Below are 22,709 nucleotides of genomic sequence, written 5' to 3'. Positions count from 1 at the left end.
AGCTCATTTTAGCCAGTCCCTCTAAAGCCCATTTCAAAATCTTGAAGCTCCTGTGCTTGACTGGAAGTCATCCCTGGCGGGATTTGGGTAAAGTTCTAGGGACCAAAATGATCGCGCCTCGGATACCTCATAGGCTACAATTGCCCTCTGCGAAAGAATCCAAGAAGACGTGTTCATTTCAGAGATGGAAGGGGCTGACAGTCATTTGTCATTCAGATCGGTGGAATGCTTTCTGTTAGGAACATGAAATGAAATGGAGTACTGAAGGATTGAGAACTTTATTTGTTGAATATATGGACTTCAAGGAGTGGAATCCATTTTTTTCCACCCCAGTGAGCTAATTTTGACCTTCAGTGGAAAATAAATCGTCCTCCTCTTATTGTGGAGGACCGAACTCTCCCCTTGCTTAGGGCCTCCAAGTTGGGACACTTCATTTCATGAGCATATCGTTGACTTGAATACCCAGCGGATTTCTCTCAGGTACAGGGATAAACTGAAGCTTACTTTTCTGAAGGGTGACGATCACTGAGATTCAAGGATGAACTGTCATTGATGGTGGAACATTTTGCATTATTGAGGCACACTGTTTTCCTAATCTGAAGGATGGAGAAATATAGGTGGAATAGATGTGATGAAGGATGGAGAAATATAGGTGGAATAGATGTGACCTTGACTAAAATTGTATGTTCAGTTGCTTTGACGCAATCTTTTTTGTTTAAAGCGCTATATAAATAATGTCTGATATATTTACATGCTTGGAGTACTGAGCTGTTAGCTTAGGATCATCCTAGCACCAAACTCATTTCATTTCAAATTCATTGTTCTTTGAGTTTCACATGAGGAGCTCTGTCTATAGTATGTAAACTGTTACTTTTAAGGGTTCCATTTCAGTTAGGACGCTGTCTATCTAGACAGCAGTGCAGCTCAATAGGTTCCGTCACTGAGCTAATATGTTTCTAAGGGTTGTAAACATGCTATCTGAATGATTCGTTTATGGTGCCACTGATTGAATTCAAACCTCTAGAGACATCAATTTGTTGTGTGCACTTCTCTTACACTCCCCCTCCCATTAGAGTTATACATTATCGTGGTCTTGGCCCATCCATAATGCCTAGATGACTGGCTCCTTTGCCTTTTACAGTATATTAGGGCTAATGGATGACACCTGTATCCTGCTGCAGAACATAATGCACTATTGTAGTGTATTATGCAAGATGTACTCATGCACTTCATTACGGTTCAGCAGTGGATTTGATTTAACTCAAGAGATCAAAGAACATTGGAAGCAATTTTCTAAAGGGTGTGTTTGTACATCTGGCAAAATATTCTTAGCGACAAAATCCTCCGTATCTCAAATCTGCAGCCATGGACAGACCAACAACCCTCACATAAATGAGGCAACTGGACATGTGCTAGTCTAATAATTCTCCCTTGCTCTGTCCTGTTCTGTGTTTGGCCTCCATCTCAGGTGATCGTATGAAGCAGATCTGTGTTTACACCTGGTAGTAATGTGTCTCAAATGAGTCTTCTGTGATTGCTTGTGATGGGATTTGGAGGGGAGGGTCTTCAGAGAAGATTGCCAATGCATGCTGATATTGGGCATGTGTAAAGATGCATCCATATGTATGTGCTTTTATTTATTTGTTTATTTGTTTTATTATTATTATTATTATTTAATAAGATGGCTATTTTTAAAGCCACACTAATAATAATAATAATAATAATAATAATAATAATAATAATAATAATAATAATAATAATCAGTGAAAATGTACTACATGTACTACTAAATGTACTACTACCTGAGAAGAGATGATGCCAGCCCCTCAGAGGACCTCAGATGATGCTAACCCAGAGACAACATACAGAACTACCACATTTTGCTATAAGGTTTGATTGCATAATAATAATAATGTTAAATCGTCTGTTTGTTTAATTGATTTTTCTGAACATTTCTGCTATATGCAATGAACTGACAGTCACCACTGATAAGCTAACTAAATATTGTGTAAAACTTAATTTTCTGTAAAGTTGCTTTGTAATGATTTGTATCGTAAAAAGCGCTATACAAATAAACTTGAACTGAATTGAATTGAAAATTTATTTTTGGTATAGAAAATTGTATTAATCCATGATGCATTAAATAGATAAAAAGTGACTGTAAACATTTTTAAATCGCAACAATAATTATATTCTATTGGTTGTAAATAAATACGGTTCTTTTGAACTTTTTATTTATCAAAGAATCTTTTTTAAAAATTGTATCATGGTTTACACAAAAATTATTAAGCACCACAACTGTTTTTAATAGAATAATAATAATAATAATAATAATAATAATAATAATAATAATAATAATGTTTTTTGAGCATCAAATCAGCATATTAGAATGATTTCTCTAGGATCATGTGATACTGAAGGGTGGAGTAATGATGCTGAAAATTCAGCTTTGCCATCACAGAAATAAATTACATTTGAAAACAGACTAAAATACCAACCCCAAACTTTTGAACAGTAGTGTGTGTAGGTATTAACATGTGAAAAAGAAAAAAAAAAAATACTGTAACTGCCTATATATATTTTAGGAATCCTTCATAAGGCATGCATGATATGTGGCGGTCTGTGGTATCCAAAAGTAGCGAGAGCATTTGCGTGTTATTCCCTATCTTTTAATTTCTCATCTCCTACTATCTTGCTTTTTCCTCTCTCGTCATCTTCTTTCCCCATGCCTGGTTTCCATGGAAACGCCACATATGGTTCCAACAGATGTTTTCTTGTGACGTGTTGAATTTCGCACACTCTTGCGCCCGTTATCAAGTCATAGGTAATATAGGAGATTATCAACCACACCGAGGAAAGCACATATTAAACTTATCATATGAGTGCCAACAGAGCACATTAAAATAAACCGGAGCGTGCAAAATTTGGATACCTCCACAGAGGTCCAGTTTCATTCCAGAATTAGTGGTGTGAATATTAGACTGTCTGTATCTGCTCTATTTGATGCCAGTTACGAAAACAGTGTGTTAATGGTTTATTTGACTTAATTGAGGCTAAATTGGTTCCACCAGTAATAATCCACATTGACTTAAGCAGATTCAATAACACAGCATGATTCTGACCACTGTGCAAAGACACCTTATGGGCTAAGTGTGTCTGCTGACCTCTGTTTAGTTGCGTTCAGTAAAGAGGCCTAACACACAGGCGGGTGGTCTCTGGTGTTTCCTCTAATGCCTGCAGCCGGACCATCTAACAGATGTGCTCATCAGGCTCAGTAACTCCATGTTAACATGCACAGGTTGTTTTCTCTCTTTGCAGTCAGCAGAAAATCTGTCTCCTAATGACCACACAGAGTTAACCCATTTTCTCCAGGGTTAAGTGGACCATTTTGTAAATTATAGTCTTGTGCTCATGTAAACATTAAGCACTATTATTGCTAAATGTATCATTCCGGCTAATTGCTGAACAGCTTTGTAAAGGGACAGCTCACCAAAAAAAAAAAAAAAAAAAAAAAAAAAAAAAAAAAACCTTTTGAAAATATTTTAGAGCTGATTTTCCAAGAAAGTGAGTGGTGACAATGGTCATTTAAGCAGGATTTTCAGTGAATGATGATTTAAATTTTGGACTGTTCCTCACATAAAGCTACTTTATGAATTCAGAAGACTAAAATATAATGGACATGTTGTATGGACCACTGTTAAGATGATTTTATGGGGCTTTCAAGTAATTTTTTTGAGCTTATACCTCCTGGTGACCGTTCACTTTCATTGAATGGAAAAGAGCAGCTTTGACATTCTGGTGAACATCTGATTTTGTGTTTCACCGAAGAAAGTCAAGAAGGGGAGTAAAATGATGAGAACATCTAATATTGTGTTTAAGTGAAGAAAGATGATGTGGGGTCATGTGGAGTAGGGGAGTAAAATGATGACGTTGTTTAGTAGACCATTTTTGTAGAATGTTGTCACTAGAAAGTTTGCTTTGTTTACCTTACTTAGATGCTTTTCACAACATATCCATAAAGCTTTGAACAAACAATTTTACACTGAACAATATTGCACAAGTTCCCAGCATCCATTGCAGCTTGAAAACATTTTAACATTTAAACAATTTGTTGATCCTCACCATGGTTGAGAATTGTGTGCTGAAGTTGATTGTGATAAGTTGCATTATTTTAGGTCAATTTTTTTTTTTTTTTAGTGTGGGGCCCAAGCCCCAATAAAATACCACAAATTTTTTTTTTTTTTTAGTGTGGGGCCCAAGCCCCAATAAAATACCACAGTGTCTCAGTAAAGTTTTTAAAACGGAATGATGACAGAACCTGTGCCGTCACTAAAAACTTTTCTTTACTGCATGTAGAAAAAATCAACTTTCGAAAAATTCATACATGGGACCAATGGTATTTATGTAAAAAAGTAGCCTGAAAAAATAATTTTTAGTAGAAGTATTTTTAGTAGAATGAAAATACTCTGAACATGTCACTAGCAAAAGTTGCTTTGTTTACCTTACTTAGATGCTCAAGGATTTGTTCACAACATATCCAAATGTTCTCCCAACTTTTCAAATTGAGTCATCTGAACAAACAATTTTACACTGAACAATATTGCACAAGTTCCCAGCCACGCATTGCAGCTTGCAAAACATTTTAGCGGGTAATTATTATTAAAATCGCGTATAATTGTTTTAAAATTTTACTTGCTTAATTTATGATTGGTTGTTGCTGCTGCTGCGTTTTGTCACTGTCGAAGTTAGCTGTCATGTGGAAGAGGAGAGAGTTAATATTTTTACTGAGATTTTAAAATTTGTTGATCCTCACACATGGTGGAGAATCGTGTGCTGTGAATGTTGTGATAATTTGCATTATTTTAGGTCACGCCATACTGTGTGGTTTTTTTTTTTTTTTAGTGTGGGGCTCAAGCCCCAATACTTGTGAACCACAGTGTCTCAGAAAAGTAGTTTTATATGTGCTGGATGGATCATGTCAATTAAAAAAAAAAAAAAAATTCGCTCTTAAAAACGTTTCAAACCACTGCCCAAAAAAAAAATGCCTGCTTAGAGAAATTTGAACTTGGTTATGATTTTGAGATTTTTATGTTAATGATTTTTGTGTTGATAATTGGAAAATGAATTTGCCTTAGATGAACGGTTTAAGCTGATTAATAATAGGTTTGAGTGTCAGATTCTATGTGAACGGCATTGATTGAAGTTGATTGGACTGATGTTTCTGTATTAGAAGTAAATCAGTTCTTACAAAATTAATGATTCCATTAAATAGCCATTTTAGATGTAATTGTATTCGCTCATTGTAGCTACACATTTGTGTATTTGTGTTCTCGTAATCATCTAATTTTGTTCTCCAGGGCAGTGTTTTAGTTTGCTACAATGGCATGAGGATAGCTGATGTTTTGTTGGTTGTTAATGAATTCTTGTTGTGCAAAGCATAATGGAGGTTGCATAGATGTTTACAGCATTCAGCTGTTTAACCAACGAGCCAGCCACAAATATTGTTGAGTAAGATCACCGTAACACCTCACCAATATGAATGAGTATGGACTGTATTATTAGCGTGAACTGCTCTACCTCACCACAGCTACTCAGACCAGGCATGTTCTCATGTATAAATAGGTATACAGCCGGAATAACCAGGCTGTGGAACTGTGGGCCAACTGCTTAACCTCTCATTTCTGCTGTGTTGAGTGGCCATCCACAAGCAAATCTGTTTGAGGTTGTAACCACTCCTGTGAGGGTCACAATATTAAAGCTTGGGTAGTGCTGTATAGAAAGCTTGATCATATGCTAATTACTTCTGTAATTAACCTTCACTCTTTTCTGATAAGTAGTGATTTGAGCACATATCTGTGTCATGTGCAGAAATCAATCAGGTACATACTAGATTTATTACCTAGTTTAAGACCTATTGATCTTTGAGCTCATCTTTCCAAAGATCTGGTAAGACTTGAGTCTGGCAGGCATGTGCAATTAGTATTGATTGCATGTTTTGCAATGGCGTAGGTTCACGTGATATAAAATGCATGGCAACCATTGTGTTGTGACGATCAGCAAAATATGGTCCTTAGCTGCATTAAGCAAATCTAGCAAATTGCATAGCAGCCCTTTTATCACTGAATAGCCCTTGATTGCTTTGGCGTACATCAGACTGTGTCCTTTACAAGCCTTACACCCTGCCTCATTTCCTCTCTGGGATCTTCATTCATTTTTATTTTCCTGGGTTGACAGTGCTGTGTAATCCCAACTAGTGTTCAATTTCCTGATGGAGATTGCTGAGTGATATCGGAGATTCACCCATTCAGCCTCCAAGCCATCCATCACGCTGATGTTTGGGAACACACCTGTCACAGCCAATGTACTTGTACCACAGCAGCAGCTGTCAAGGAAATTGAGAATTGAAGGGGCAAGTCACCCAGAAACAAAAATTCTGGGTAACACATTTTCAGTGTCCTTGTAAAACGTTACATGTACTTACTATAGTGATAACAGTAAATTTTGCATGACTAACCCTAAACCAAACCTTAACCCTATATAGTAAGTACATGTTTTTAGTTAATGTTACAAAATACTTGTATTACAGTTGAATTACAATGTAACAAGGATACCTTAAAAAAGGGTAACTAGATTCTATCATACTCACCCTCATGTTGTTTCAAACCAGCTTAACTTTTTTCCCCACAAAACATTTTTTTATATTTTTTTGTAATGTCAAGAGTGCTGTTTTACGTACACTAACCTCCAAAAAAGCAGCATAAATGGGCAGAATTTAATTTTCGCCTCAGAGTAAAGAGGAATGATATCATTGGAATCACTTTCAGATTTTTTTTTTTTTCAGCTAATGATTGATGAGAACATTGACAATCAGAATCCATCTGGTTTTAAAGGTGCTGTATGTAGGATTGACAACAAGTGGTTGAACTAGGTATTGCAGTCCAAATTCAAAATATTGGAGAGGAGTTTTTTCACCAGGCCCCTCCTCCTCAGACTTGAGGCACATGCAGGTTGCGAGATTGAGACACAAACAGGAACAAGCGCACTTGACGATGAATGAAATAAAATACGCTGTGTTTTCCGCCAACTGGCAACTCGGGGTGCCGAAATACAATTGGGTAAACTGGCAGTGGGCGGGTTTCACAAACCAAAACAAAGACCGGCATTCCGGCCCGGAATGCACATTTTCAAAGGAGAACAACTGACTGTAGCATTGTTTTTTAGATAAACAATGTTAACTTAGCATGTGTCTTAAATATCTGCAAACATATTATGGTATTTCTGTGCTTTAGTAAAGTCAAAATCTTATATACAGCACCTTTAAAAAGCTCAAGTCTGACGTTACTTCAAGCACTGATAATAAACAATATCACTGTGTGCTCGTGTGGACGCTAATCCAAAGTTCTGTCATAAGACCCTAGATGGCGTAGGCCGATAGGTTCTAATTCAGTCTGACATAATTACGTCATTATTCACATGGCACAGCTGATTGGTTTCTTTCGCATCAGCAGCCAATGAGCTTGCTGCTCAGCATTCAAATATTTGGCTCGTGCTTACTTTATCAGTTGCAGCACGCTTCAGAAACCCTTCACCTTCCCCAGCTCCACCCATATAGGTTTGCTACGGGGTAACTTCATGTATGTTAAATATGGGGTAATTTCATGTGTTATATGTGCAGCAGCAGTATTTCCTACATGCTGATAGCAGCATGTCTGTGGATGTATTGCCTGGAGCAATTCTTGGTACTTGTTCTGCCACAGCAGCAGCATAGCAGATCTATTCTGTCAAGACAAAACACAGTAAGATTGCCATGTATGTATATTACCATGCTTAACTATAGTTATAGTTGATATCATCTTTATAGTTATTGTTCTTGGTGTAAACAGGCCTTTGCATGACAATTTTGTCCTCCTCCCTTTGCGGGTTTCTTTAAATATGTTCCTTTGAAGATATTCCTTTCGATATGCCTGAGTTGTTGCCAGATAGCCTCAGAAGGCTAACCTGCTGATGTTAACATTTTTGTTGTTGTTTTTGTGCGCACATCTGTCTTGTCTTCACTCTTTAGTGATTTAGTGATCTCAGCTGAGATCATATGGGCGTCTGTCATGCCTCTTTCATTTCTCTATGTAAGCAGATTTGTTCCCTACTGTGCTTGTTTGAGGCACAGTTCCAGACTAGTATGTTGTTACGCTATGGAGCTGAAAAATCCCTCAGGAATTTACCAACATTTGTGTGAGTGCTGGTATGCGTGTTTTTCATCCATCGTTATATGGGATCAACATTGAGTCCCTTTCCTTCATTACTGTGCTCATGTTACAGTAAATGCCATGCTAGGAGTGGTTTTTATGCTGGATTTTGATGGGAATTGATATAAAGTGTCTGATAGGTTCTTCAGTAATTAAATTCAGTGGGGCTTAGCTGTGTGTGATGTAGTGTACTTGATAGGGAAAGCCAAGATGAGACTGACAATATGCACTAGACACTGTCAAAGAGATTGAGTTAAGGACTGACAACAGTCTGATGGTTAAGAATAATGACAAAGGCTGTAAGTGTGATGTTTGTTTATAGAGTAAACACTAGGCTAGTACTATTTTTGATCTTTATTTGATCTTTTATTTTTTGCTGTATATTTAATAGAGAATGAGCTCTGTGAAAAATTTGTCCAAGATGGCGAATACAGGAATAAGATAATACTATTATTATGGTTGAAAAATATCAGTTATAAGACATTCAGAACCAGCAAAAACCAATAATAGTTCAACTTAATAATAGTTCAGTAGGTTTTTTTTTTTTAATCCTGTGTTTGTATGCGTATATGTTTGTTAGCTTAGCAACATGCTAACACCAAACTCCACTTTTTTGAGTAGCACTGTTTGTTTCTCTTGATGTAGTGTGTTATAAATCAGTCACTCGTGAGGTTCCATTTCCATAAGAATGTGGCCTTATAAGGTTGGTCCCTGTATGTAGGCAGTAGACAGCTAGGCAGCGCACTAGGTTTTGGAACAGAGCCCACATGTGTGTCTGTAGGGATTGTAATAATTCATCATATTTCCTCACTATGTGTTTGTGTGCAGAGAGGGTAACTGAGAAGTCTTCATTTTGCAAATATATTCATCCCTCGTTGCTTTTTCTTTTGTTCCAGTGCTGAGGCTGCTGAAGGAGGGAGCTGACCTGAACACAGTGATTTCCTCAGGAGGATCTCTGCTCCATCTGGTAAGAACATAAGGACAAGCTCTGACAAATTCAGTTACATGCACGTTGCCTCTTGAGCCGTCATACACTGTGACTGTGATGTCATCGGCAGTATATCTAACGGGCCCTGTTTCAAATAAATGTCCCGAAAATCATTTCTTTATCTCTGAGGTCCTCTACAAAATATTATGTAGATTTATTTTAAATAAATAATATATAAAAAGTTCTGACTTTATATTTTGTTTGAACAAGCCACACCTGGGACACACATTCTGTATCAACCCTTATTACCTGTTCAGCTATACACACACACACACACACACACACGCATGCAAGCACGCACACACACACACACTCACACAATGATTTCCTCAGTCTGAGTCATTCAAAACTGTAAACATTATCAAATAATTTAATTAACTTTCTTCTTACACAGAAGGTGGAACCATAGACAACTTTGCATCTACAGACCAATGTTGTTAAAACATGATTTTGTCCTGATGGTGTTTTTACTTATTTTATTTATTTATTTATTTATTTATTTTCATCAGATGGCAGCAGTCTGGGCCAAATTAATGATACATTTCTTTCTTTTTTAATATTTTGTTTTACTGTAGTGGATTTTTAAAAGAGGAGAAATAAGATCTAAATGACCCAAACTCTTTCACTCTCTTTCTGTTCCTGGTCAGATATGATTGCACAGCCAGCGTATGGCCCTTTTTATAAAGCTTAGGAGGGCTGAAGCAGTTATTAATTATTTTTCCTTTATTCAACAATGCCTGTTTATTTATGACACAGACATGTTCTGCTCGATGCCTGTTCACCAACTAAATGGTGGGCGTCCATTACACTCCCTTTAGTTGGTTCATTGTAACTGTGGGAAACGTTTGACCGCATTCAGTGACACTGACTTTAATAGACCCGGTCCGATGTGTGAGCACTGCACTCAAGCAAGATGGATGACTTAATTTTTGTTAGTTAATTTTGTGAGCATAGAGAGGTAAATAAATTTAAAGAGTTTGCCAGGGTAAAGTACAGCTAAACAGAAACAAATCCAATTTCAGCAGTAATTGGATACAGTTTAATTAAGTCTTGGCACTCTCTAGGAGTCAGAGATGCTCAGACACAAAACAATACATTTTTATTGTGCAGCATATGAAATCAACCATTCATATCCAATGCATTATGTAAAATTAATTTTTAATTACAATTTTGATTATTACACCTCTAACGAAAATGAACCTGTGCCTCTCTGCAATTAATGCAATTATCAATTGGTGAAAAGAGCTAAATCTTTTTAATCCATTTATATATCTCATTTAAATGCGCAGTCGATTAGCGAAATAAAGTTAAATAAATAAATAAATGAATAAAGTTAATTCACTCATTCAATAAAGCATGATTGAGGCAGCTGACACATTCAATTAATTATTTTTCCCAAAATTACAGCGGGTGCAAAAAGTATTAATCTACAAGTCATGCTTTAAATGTATGGATTTCATAGCATTAGATACAACAATTGATGATTTTTGTAATGACTTTTAATCAACTAGTGTCCTTTTTTAGTGGATGCATGAAGTTGGTTTTCCTAAGGTTCACACAGGTGTCCTATCAGAGTAACCACAGATGTAGTTCATCAAATTACTGAAACAATGATCGTGATCCACTAAAAAATATCAAAGTGTTTGAAATGATTGATGAACACACATATAAAACAAATGTGTACCAGCCATCCAAAAATTTGGCATTCAGAAGATTTTTAGATGTTTTTGAAAATATTCTCTTATGCCCTCTCTTATTTCAAAAATACAGTAAAAAACATTAATATTGTCAAATATTATTACAATTTAAAATAACTATTTTCTGTTTGAATATATGGTAAAATGTGATTTATTCCTGTGATTACCAAGCAGATTTTTCATCAGCAGTGATAAAATATTATTACAATATATACACACACACACACACACACACACATATATATATATATATATATATATACACACACACATTTCAGTTCAGTAATTAATAGTTGAGCTGCTTAATAGTTTTTTTTCTTTAAAAAGAAAAGACAACAACTGCAATCCTCTTGCTCCCCTGTGACTGGGAATGCTACATGTCTGTATCCACTTTTGCTTTTGTCTCTGCAGTGTGCCCGCCATGACAATGTGTTCGCAGCAGAGATTTTGATAGAGAAAGGACTGAATGTCAACCTGCAGGATGAGGACCTGTGGACCGCTCTGCATGTGGCCTGTGCCTGCGATCACGCAGATATGGTGTTGCTGCTGCTGCTGGTGAGAAATACACCATACCCACAGACATCAAATCAAAATTTTAGTTTTGTGTCTTTCAGTCCATAGCTTTGAGATCATCAGTATGCTAGTGTTCCTCAAAACTGAAAAATGTAACTTCCAGAGTAGCAGAAACACACATTTGCAATTTACAGTCTCTCTTCTAGAAAACAGTGGCAAAAATATTATTGATTTATTTTGCAATTAGGGAAATACAAAATCAAAAACATGCTGTAGCTAATAGATTACTCAAAGTTTTGCAGACTTCTTTAGTCATTGCACTTGTCAAGTGTCCTAATGGGGTTTCAGGAGAATTCTTATTTGTTTTCAGTTGTGTCATATGTGACACCTCCCTTTAATATGATTAAAATGTTTGTGTGCTGAAGGATGAAAGCAAAAATAAGATGGAAGAGATGAAAAACATGACTGCCTGCCTCCCTGCACTCTCTCACCGGGGTATTGAGAATTTAATGAGCTCCTTGAGTCGACACACCACACCCCTGACCACCCTTGATAGGTGTGTGTGTGTGTGTGTGTTTCCAAGTGCATTTGAGTAACACATAGATGTAGGAGAGGGAAGACATGTCCATCCTTCTTGGCAGCTTTTGTAATTGGCAAGCATGTCACCAAAGAGCATTTTGGTGCTTCAGATAAGAAAATAAATACATTAAAGTTTCTCTATGGATGAAAAGTAACTCATAGATTTACAATGGCATGAAGGTGAGTAAATCATGACTGAACTGTACCTTTAAAGTCACATTTGTTTCGGGTTCCAGAAGGGGATTGGTGAAGACACACATACCTCATGCTTCAAATACATCATCTCTATTTTCCCTTAACACAGTCACTTCTGGCTTATTAACTGTAACGTTTGGGGCATGCATTTTTCTGTAAAGCTGCTTTGAAACAATGTGCATTATAAAAAGTGTTATAGAAATAAAGGTGAGTTGAACATGCATGGCTCTCCTGCAGGAGGGAATCCTACTAAGACAGTTTAGAGTAAAGTTCTGTCATATGTTGGACATGCCGGATCAGTTGAGCGTAATCCTGTACAGTGCTGACAGATCGAGGCAGGATCAGGGTCTGCGTCTTTAGACAGGTGGTGTTCAGTCAGCGTGCAGTCATGTCAGATTGCTGTCTTTACCACAAAGAAACACCGCAAATCCTCCAAACTAAAACACAGGTAATTTAACTTACCCTGATACAATGTCTTGAGTATTCCTACAACAGAAGGAATTTTTTTTTAATGGGCAAATATGCATTATTTCTTAATTGTCACTATTTTAAGTCAACTTAAAATACCATTTGCAACTCTGTTTACTTCCAAAATGTGACCTATTCATTCAGGAATCATGATAATTTAATGTTACAATTAAATATTTTAGATTTTTAAAACACCTTTTGAAATATTTAAAATCTCCAAAATCTTATACACAGAATCTCGTTTTACAATAGAAAAAAAATGGTGATTTATATATTAATTAGATTATTATTATGTAGATTAATTATAATAATTCTAGAATTATTTTAGGGGAATGCAGCTGCATAGAAAATAATAACAGTAAAGACTTACTCTGAAAATTTATTTCGAGTGCAAACCATCCCTTTAGGGCTGAGAAATTTCGGAAAAAAAAACTTGTGTTCACTTGTCTTGTGTTTACTTGTCATCACAAGAACCAACTCAGACATATTTCAGTAATCAAGAAGTAAAGATATATTTTATTATTATTGTTATTATTATTATTACATTAAAATATTAAACATAGTAAGAAATCTATTAAGTGAAAGACATAACAACATCTATTAAGTGACATGACATAAAGCCAAGTATGGTGACCCATACTCAGAATTCGTGCTCTGCATTTAACCCATCCAAAGTGCGCACACACAAAACCCACAGATCACAGGAAACAGATGATTCTTCTGCACAATCTGACTTTGCTGCAGCCTGGAATTGAACTGCTGGTTTCGTCTGGTCAGAGGAGAACAGACCCCCGACTGAGCCTGGTTTCTCCCAAGATTTTCTCCATTCTCTCTCACCGATGGAGTTTTGGTTCCTTGCCGCTGTCGCCTCTGGCTTGCTTAGTTGGGGACACTTCATTTACAGCGTGTTGACTTGATTGCAAATTATTGCACAGATACGATTTAAACTGAACTGAGCTGCATGATGACCCCACTGATTCAATGATGAACTGCCTTGAACTGTCATTTTGCATTATTGACACACTGTTTTCCTAATTAATGTTGTTCAGTTGCTTTGACGCAATCTTTTTTGTTTAAAGCGCTATATAAATAAAGGTGACTTGACTTGACTTGACACACAACAGTGAACACACACACACCGTGAACACACACCAGGAGCAGTGGGCAGCCATTTATGCTGCGGCGCCTGGTGAGCAGTTAGGGGTTCAGTGCCTTCCTCAAGGGCACCTCAGTCGTGGTATTGCCAGCCCGAGACTCGAACCCACAACCTTAAGGTTAGGAGTCAAACTCTCGAACCATTAGGCCACGACTTTCCCCATTACTATTACTATGCAATACTGTTGTACTGTATATATATACAGCTGTAAAATTACAATGCTAATATTAGTATTGCATCCTAATTTCTTAATTGCATCAATTTTTCTCAAAATTTAATCCATTTGAGCTTTTATTTTGTCAGAAAATTGAAGTGAGCCTTTACAGCTTATCTTTTGCTGACAACAGATTCACATTGCATTCCCAAATTCACATAATAAGCAACATGCAGAGATTGAGTTTATGTCAGGGGACATTTACCATGAACCAAGCTTCTCTGCAATTCTGAAACTCTGCCATATAGTGCTTTAGATTTAATTTTGATATATTGTGCAGCCTCAACCAGAACACTCATACTGACTCCCCCTTGGATTCACAGACTTAAGGCACAAGTGTGTCACTCTTGTTCTTCACACTGTTGTGCCAGACAAAAGCTCACTCTGTGTGTATGTCAGTGGAAGCTCAAAGTAATGGATATATCTAGGTTATTTTTAACACTGTGTCTTTCCTAAGGAGAATTTCTACCCCAAATGTTAGAGTGGAGAGAAGAAGCTCAAGATTATTTCTGCTCATTGGCTCCAGTGCAGCACAGGCCATCAAATATTGGGTCATATTCATCAAATATGCTTTTTATTTGGTTACTGATTGAACATAGAAAAGTGAGACTGAATGACTGGTTGTGACATTTCACTCAAACATTCTGTCACAAATGTGGCGCCCAACGTGGGGCACCTTCTGCGAAATGTATGACTTAATGACGTTTGCAATTTGTGGCTTTTGAATTTGTGAGGAAAAAGTTTGAGATTGACTGCCAGCAGTTTTATTAAACTTGTTAGATGTTTTCGGAAAGTGGGAAAGACCGTTAAATCAGCAGGCTGTTGAGACGTGCATTGCCTCCCTCGGATTCCCCAACGACAATATAATTGAGGCATACAACTGAAAATCGACTATAAACATGCCTATGATGCACTGCAGGAAAACAGAGCAACTTAATAGAATCTAAAAGGGACTTAGAGAAATAGTGGGGGAAAGGAGATTTATACCATTAATTTGTCATTGAACAGCAAATTCTCCACAAATTAGGATCTTTGGGGTGTAAACAGACTATGAATCAGTGCGTTTATCTCTGAAGAGAATCTAAAAGGAACATACCAGGGGAAGATATTCGCCCCCTTCAATCCAAATCCATTTACAATAATTCCTACACAAGCTGTTCCTCATCCAGTGAGCTTCTTTGTCCTTCATATTGATGACTGAATCATTTCATTATTATCAAAAGAAAATGGAAGCTCTGCCAGCTCACGGATCACACATGCTGCCATATTACCTGCTTCTAGACCTCAGGTGAAAGAACAGATCACGATCTTCATATCTCCTTGGAAAATGTACTCTGATATCCTGAAGAAAACCATCGTCTGGTTATTGTTATTCTGAACGTGCGCCGCAGAGACACCAGCTTTACCTGCTCCACTTTTCAGTGCGTGTCTGACTCCAGACCACTTTCAACCTGATTTTCAATGGAGCGTGAACCAGCAAACCATGTGCGCCTGCCAGCTTACTTCAATCACAGAGCCCCTTTAGGAATACTGGACAAAAATACACTTACTACTATTACTACTACTGCTACTACAGACACACACAGCACCTGCATTCAGTTTTCTGTTAGCTACATCCATAATAACATCCAGGCTGGATGCAAAGTTCTAATTCCGTCTGTATCACAACTGAAATATTATCTATAATGCCATTGTTTAACTTTCGCTTCATCTGCAGTTCAATATGGTGAGGCTAATCCATGCATTTGAGCATCTTTATTCAGCTGATGTATAGGCTCAAACCCCATCTGTCCCCATTCGTTTACATCACCAGCCATAATAATGTAACAAATTAACAAAGATGACTGAACAGCTTCAGTGTGAAGTGGGTGAAGTGTTAGAAGTTAAATTGTGTATTCTTTTATTATTTATTAATTCTGTATTGCTTGTTTTCTTCCATGCAACACAAATTAAGATGTTTGGAGAAATATCTATTTTGTCGAAGACAGAATTTTAATTAAATACTTTAATTAAAGCTTCATCCATTCACACCAGTAGGTGTCAGTATAATGTCCAAGATCACTGAGAAGAAATATATATCAAATATAATATCTGGACATTTAAAGTTAAAACTTTCAAAGACATTTTCAAAGTACAACTGCCTGGAGATTTTGTCTAGGTCTTGCATCTCAAAAAAAAAAAAAAAAAAAAATAAATATCAAAAAAAAAAAACATTTAAACAAGCCCCTTTAACCTCTTTTCTCTCTGACTCTGCCTGCAAGTGAGTCACCCTTCTGGAGAAAGGGTAGTCTCCGTTGCTATGGTTACAAGTTTTCAATCTCCCTATTACAGTTGAATCTCGCAAATACATGTCAAATTATCCAATCCAAATCAATAATAAGAACAATAATACATTCCATTTTATATTTTTCAAGAAAAAAATTAAGCCTGTATTTAGGACAATAATTTTTTTTGTTGTTTTTTGTTTGTTTGTTTTTTGCATCATGATCATTATTGTTTCAAAGTGTACAAATATGGTTCAGTATGCTTATAGCAATATACTAATATCATTTTTGAAATTTTTTAATTGCATAAATTTATAAATAGTAAATTGATAAATATTAACTTAGAATAATAAATGCTGTAAAATGTTAATTTTATTATAATTTTTTAACCAGTTATAATTACACAATTTATTTATTTACTTATTTATTCATCAGCATAAATTAAAGATAATACAAACACTACCAAGTAGTTTATAATCTCTATATATTATCATGAAAGTTATTTCACAGTGCAACATAAATAAATTAATACATGAAAAAAATAAAATAATAATAAAATAAAATAAAATTCTTGATGGGATTCATTTTCATTATCCAAAATATAATTACTTGTTTCTTTCTTTTGATTTTTGGGGTTAAATTTGACTGTAGTATGTTCTTGCCAGGTTTCTGAAACCTGACGCCACATTTCCTTGACTATTATGCTGGTTTTATAATGCAAACAGTTTTATATTTCAGCTTCTCTGTTTCAGTTTTTTCTCATGTTGTGCTGCATTGTCTCGACTGTTAATGCTCTTATCTCTGCTGTGCAATATGTAGTACTTTAGGTCTGAATCTCCCACACACACTCATACTTCAGGCTAGCTCTCTTTCCTTCCTCCATATTTTACTGCATTCTGCTTCCAAAACTGGACCATGACGACCTATTTTTTTTGGATTAGTCAGAGTCAGGATTTAGGAGGTACTATGTTAGGCTGCCAATCACAGACTTGTCTTTTTATTTCATTTAGGTAAGAACTGCATTAGGTAAGGGTTCATTAGCTTAGACATTTCATATGAGGATTACTTCCTGAAGAAACAAACCTATATTAAATTGATGTCATGGAAAAAATGATTTTTCTTGCTGCATTTCCAACTAAACATGATTTTATAATGCATAGTATTATTATTCAGTGATGTTATTTAAAAAAAAAATACCTTCAGTTATGGGTAATTTTCCATCAGTTACCTCTTCACATATATTTGATATAGATTTTGTCCATTTTCTGGATGTCACACTTTACATAAGATGTGCTTTGATGCAGCTGTAGACATACTTTCTGTTCAATTGTGTTTTTAGCTGCTCTCTCCCCAGTCCAGGGACAGTTAACGGAATTGTCACTGAGACGATGCATTGTCACAAAAGTGACATTGAGTATTCGCAAGTGTTTTTACATCCTGCCAGTACTTGAAAGCTACCGGGTTTCTGTGCACACACACCCAAAGCGCACTCACAGAAAGCACACCTCAGTGTAAGAATGCTATACACTCCAGTACATTAAAAGTTATGTCAAAATGCCAGCCTTGGAGAGTATTCATGTAAATGCAGTTGGTTATGTCTGAAGTTAACCTCAACAGTAGGGAGAAATATGGATTCAAAAATATTTGATTCGTGCGTCAGGTCTTAAAGTGACAGCAGTGAAACCTGCTGCTGCGGACTGTGTCATTAATGTTAATCAAACAACAAAAGAAAATGAGGAAATTACTCACTGCTCTTAGTAACTTAAGTAATAAGAATAATAGTAAGTAATAAGAGTAATTTATATTGAATGTCTGTAGAGTAATTTTTCATTGAATGTCTGTAGTAGGTTATTTCTGTAGTAGCCTATGCTATATAGACCTATCTGAAAAAAAACTTTAAATACTATTTAATTAGCGTTATTGATTTCAATTATTGACATTGATTATTCCTTACACAATGTAATTTATTAACTGGAAATACATTCAAAATACTTTCCAAAATAAGAGTTGGCTCTGAGTTATGGAAATTACATGTAGGGCTTTTATATACAGTGTGTGCCATTCTAAAGACTAGGCCTATCTCTCACAGCCTCATTTAAATTTCATCCAAGAAAAAAAATCCAGATGCCTTCTACCCTGACTAAGTTCTAACCACCCATCATATAAAACCAACACAAAACACACATCCACAAATAAAGATAAGAGGTGCATTTTCTGCTCTTCAGGTCTTATTCACCAAGCCACCCCGGTTACCACTCCACTCAGCTTTATACATTTACTCTATATCAGTAAATAAAGTCAAGTCCGGCTCTGTAATTTTTCACATCGTAAAAGCTGTTTCACTCTGAAATATGTACAGACATCAAGTTAGCCATAACTTCTATTACTTGACTTTAAGTTTGCTGAGCAGGACACTAATTATGAGGTGTGAAATCAAAAATCTAAATGGCAAGATGCAATAGAAGTTTTCTTTTGTTACATTTAAATTGACAAAGTTCAAACCTACTGACAAACAGCAGTGTTTAGTTGGACTCGGACTCGATTCTGACTCAATTAGTTAAAGACTTTTGACTCGACTGGAACTCAGCTTAGGTGGATTCAAACCCAACACTACTATCTACTACATACTTTACAATCTCATGAGGCCACAGGAGAGGATTGCAGAGAATGGCAGTGAAGCGACGCAATTGATGCTGGTGGGTCAAATGACAAGTAGCAACATTTAAATTTTCAGCATCCAATGCAATTTCATTCATACTATACAAATTCATCCTATAGAGAATGTACTTTTTAAACCGTCCCAAAGTAAGTTTCAAACCATGTATAGTACCTGCTGGACAGTATGCAGTTTCAGATTCTGTTTATCATGCAACAGCTTGAGGCAGTCTACACTGGATAGGTCAAAGCAAACTTTACAAATCCTTTTGTTTTGTTGCTGGAAATGGCACAAACATGTTGTTCATCAGAAATAGAACAGAACATCAGTTTACAGCTTTCAAACTTGCGTTACACCCCACCACATCCAGTGTAGACAGTACCACTGATTATAATGAGCTCTGTTTGCTTTTGACATGATTCAGTGCTCGTGTCCCATGTGTATGGGTTGTAAGGGTCAGTGAGAGGGTAAAAAGTTGTCATAATTAAGTTTTAAAGTGGAAAGGATGGAAAGTTGTCATAATACAAGTTTACGGTGCAAGAATCCTTGAGTAGTTTTAGAAAGATAAAAGGTGTTGAATGATCAATTCACGTCAGTGAACCATGCAGATATTCTGAAGTTTGCCGTATTAGTTAGAAAGTTAACTGCATTCTCATTTACTTTCATTGCAATTAGCCTATTAGCATAACAGATTAAATTAATCAACGCCAATTAAGCCTGTGCTCAAAGCCCTGTAATGGGATGCAGGCAGCCATCATCACGTAGATGAGATGTAATTACGTTACGTGATTGTCCTTGTTTCAGTGCAGTCAGAGGATAGAGACACTGTTTTCCCTTTACTGGTGAGGATGTTTCATCAGCTTCTCCTTTGTTGACATGATTCGGCGTTCCTGTCTCTGTACTGTCAGGTTCAGTTACTGTGGCCTCTGAAGCACACCTGAGCTGAACTCTACTAAGTGTGTGTGTGTGTGTGAGCAAATCCCTTGGTTCCTCCGTGTAACCTTGCTTGCACCAAAATATCTCTAAATGAAAGCAAATGAAAAAGGAAGTGATGGGGAGAAGGGGTGGAGTGGATCAATAGGCAACATGGCGAAGGTTGAACACACGTCTCCTACAATTGCACCGCTGCATGTTACCACTTATCCCATTAAACTTTGCAGGTAATTTGAAATCTTTTTCTGTCAGGGTAAATGAATAACTAACGTTATTCATCATAACACAAGACTGGTTGTCCTGGAGGTCAGCCTGTTAACCCCGTATGCTGCCCTCAAATGAGTGTACTGAAAAGCTATAACAGACTTTATGGCTGCTGTCTAACCCATGATGATCAATCTTTTAGTTGCCAATACAATTTCTCAATATTATTTTTACTATATTTCCAATCAAATAAATGCAGGCCTTGGTGAGCATGATATATTTTCTTTCTCAATAAAAAAATAAAAAAATAAAAAAATAAATACTGACCCAAACTTTTTATTTATTATATTATATTATATTATATTATATTATATTATATTATATTATATATTACTACTGACTTTATAAATCACATTTATATTAATTTAGTTCTCACATTGAGAATTGAGTTTGTAGTGCGGTGAAGGGTAAGTTTGTAAATCGATGTGCGTGCTGGTTGTTTAGTATTCAGGACTCTCAAAGTGTCTCAGAGGACACGGTGCAGTTTGTCAATCAGAGGAGATGATGCAGACATCTTCATCAGCTCTTCTCTCAGTCAAGAGGTTGAACACACACATCCGTATCACACCATCATCTCCTTCACATTGACCCTGCCTAATCAATACACACACCCTCCTGCTTTAACCGTTCACATCTTGTTCAATAACAGTTCCATGCCAGACGGATCGATGGATCTCCACCAATACAAACACTCACACACACCCCATGTCCTCATGTGTCCCCAGTGAGTTGGAGGACTGCGGTGTATTGCGTCAGTACTGTTGTGATTTCTGTGGTGTGAGATGCAGGGAGGAGGTAATGACACACTCCTGTGGCACACTTTCAGATCCGTCAGCGCTCTCTGGAGCTTTGTGTGTGTGTGTGTGTGTGGGGGGAGGGGTGTTTTGTGGGGATGTGTCCCAAAAAGTAATCGCTCATAAATGCAGACAAAGGAGCTGCTGATTGTTAATGTTAATTAATACATTCATTAACCTCCTGCTAACCTCAGTGCATGATTGACACAACCTCCCCGCTCTGAATGTGCTGATGGCTGGATTTGTAATGCAACAACATAATCTGAACGGTGCAGTTGTTCTGTTTCTGGCCATTTCTTGTCTAATACGTCATCTAGTTTATTCATGCAACTATTCATGTATAACCCTGTGTCATACTTTTCTGCTCATCCAGAGTCTTATCAGGGTCTGGAGTCTCTAGAGACCAGACGCTCATAAATCACATCACCCGCTGAAAGCCAAACACTCAAAACTGAACCAGAGACCCTATTAACCTGCCCCTATCTTAATGAGTTAGTTAACAAACTATTTTCTGTGAATGTAGCTCATCCCTGAGCTCGGGTGTCTGGGGAATGCTGGGAAAGTGTGATAATTGGTCATAGTTTATCATTGATTGCAGACTGATGAATGGGGCAAGAGGGACTCCATTTGTTTATGTCTTGTTTTGCTTTATCTCACTGCCATCTCCTCCTCCTTCCTCTCCTCTCCATCACACCTCGTCTGAAGCTGGAGTCAATGTGCTCCTGCAGGATGTGAACGGGAACATTCCACTCGACTACGCCACAGAGGGGACGGAAACCAGCTACATCCTCATCAGACACCTGGAGGAGAATGGTAGGGTCCCTAATTCATTTGGTTCCTTATTTACCAGGTTTGCATGTACACTACCATTTGCAATATATTTATACATCCTCTCTGATCCCATACACTGATGAATAAAAGCTCTGTCATCTGACTTCTGTCCTGAACTCTTGTGTGTCCATCATCTGCATCTCAGTTCTGTATCTGTCTGTGCATTTGTTAGGAGTGGACATGAGCTCTATGCACCAGATGAAGACCCAGCGCTCATCTACCATGTTGTCTGACGTGAGGCAGCTGGTCAGCGGCGGAGGCAGCGTCAATCAACAGAACGATGACGGGGTCACGCTGGTGAGAAAATACATGAATCTCAAAACAGTCTGTGTAATGTGTACAGATGGTGATTTGAATTGGAAGGCTTTTGGCCAAATGAAACATCACGTGTGAAGTGTTTGTCTGTGTTTGCAGCTACACATCGCTAGTGCCAGTGGTTATAAGGAGGTGGTGTCTGTGCTGCTGGAGAACGGGGCAGACGTCCAGGTGTCTGACAACAACTACTGGACACCCTTACATCTAGCTGCCAAATATGGCCAGGTACATATCATAACATGGCAATACATATCATTTCCTGATGGACACTGACTTTTGAAATCAGTCAAATATGGACTCAACCAGGGCTTTGCAACTTTAGGCACATGATTGATGGATTAATATATGCGTTTGTTTTCTTCACTTGGTGTCAAAAAGGTTGCTGACCCCTGGACATAACAAATGTTCTGGCAAATTTGAATTTGCATGAGTGTAATGTGCTATATTTCCTGTGCTTCTGTGTTCAGCTTTTTTAATAGACTGCTGTTCACGGTCAGTGGAATGTATTGATATTAGAGTTATTGTACACCAAATACAGTTAATTAGTTCACCCTCCCTTCCTGTTTCTGATTAATGAGACTTCAGCAATGCATTGATCT

General features: G+C 37.0%; 1 protein-coding gene across 1 annotated transcript in view; it reads left to right on the top strand.

Annotated features, from left to right (window-relative positions):
- LOC109088153 (unconventional myosin-XVI-like) overlaps positions 1-22,709 on the top strand; it is a 116,270-nt gene that overhangs the window by 24,657 nt on the left and 68,904 nt on the right. The window contains 5 exon segments of the mRNA XM_042763079.1: positions 9,140-9,210; positions 11,340-11,483; positions 21,669-21,777; positions 21,968-22,092; positions 22,210-22,335. Of these exon segments, the coding sequence (XP_042619013.1) occupies positions 9,140-9,210; positions 11,340-11,483; positions 21,669-21,777; positions 21,968-22,092; positions 22,210-22,335 (575 nt within the window).

Source organism: Cyprinus carpio, chromosome A9 (assembly GCF_018340385.1).
Source record: "Cyprinus carpio isolate SPL01 chromosome A9, ASM1834038v1, whole genome shotgun sequence".
Classification (NCBI taxonomy): domain Eukaryota; kingdom Metazoa; phylum Chordata; class Actinopteri; order Cypriniformes; family Cyprinidae; genus Cyprinus; species Cyprinus carpio.
This window is presented reverse-complemented; position numbering and strand designations above follow the sequence as displayed.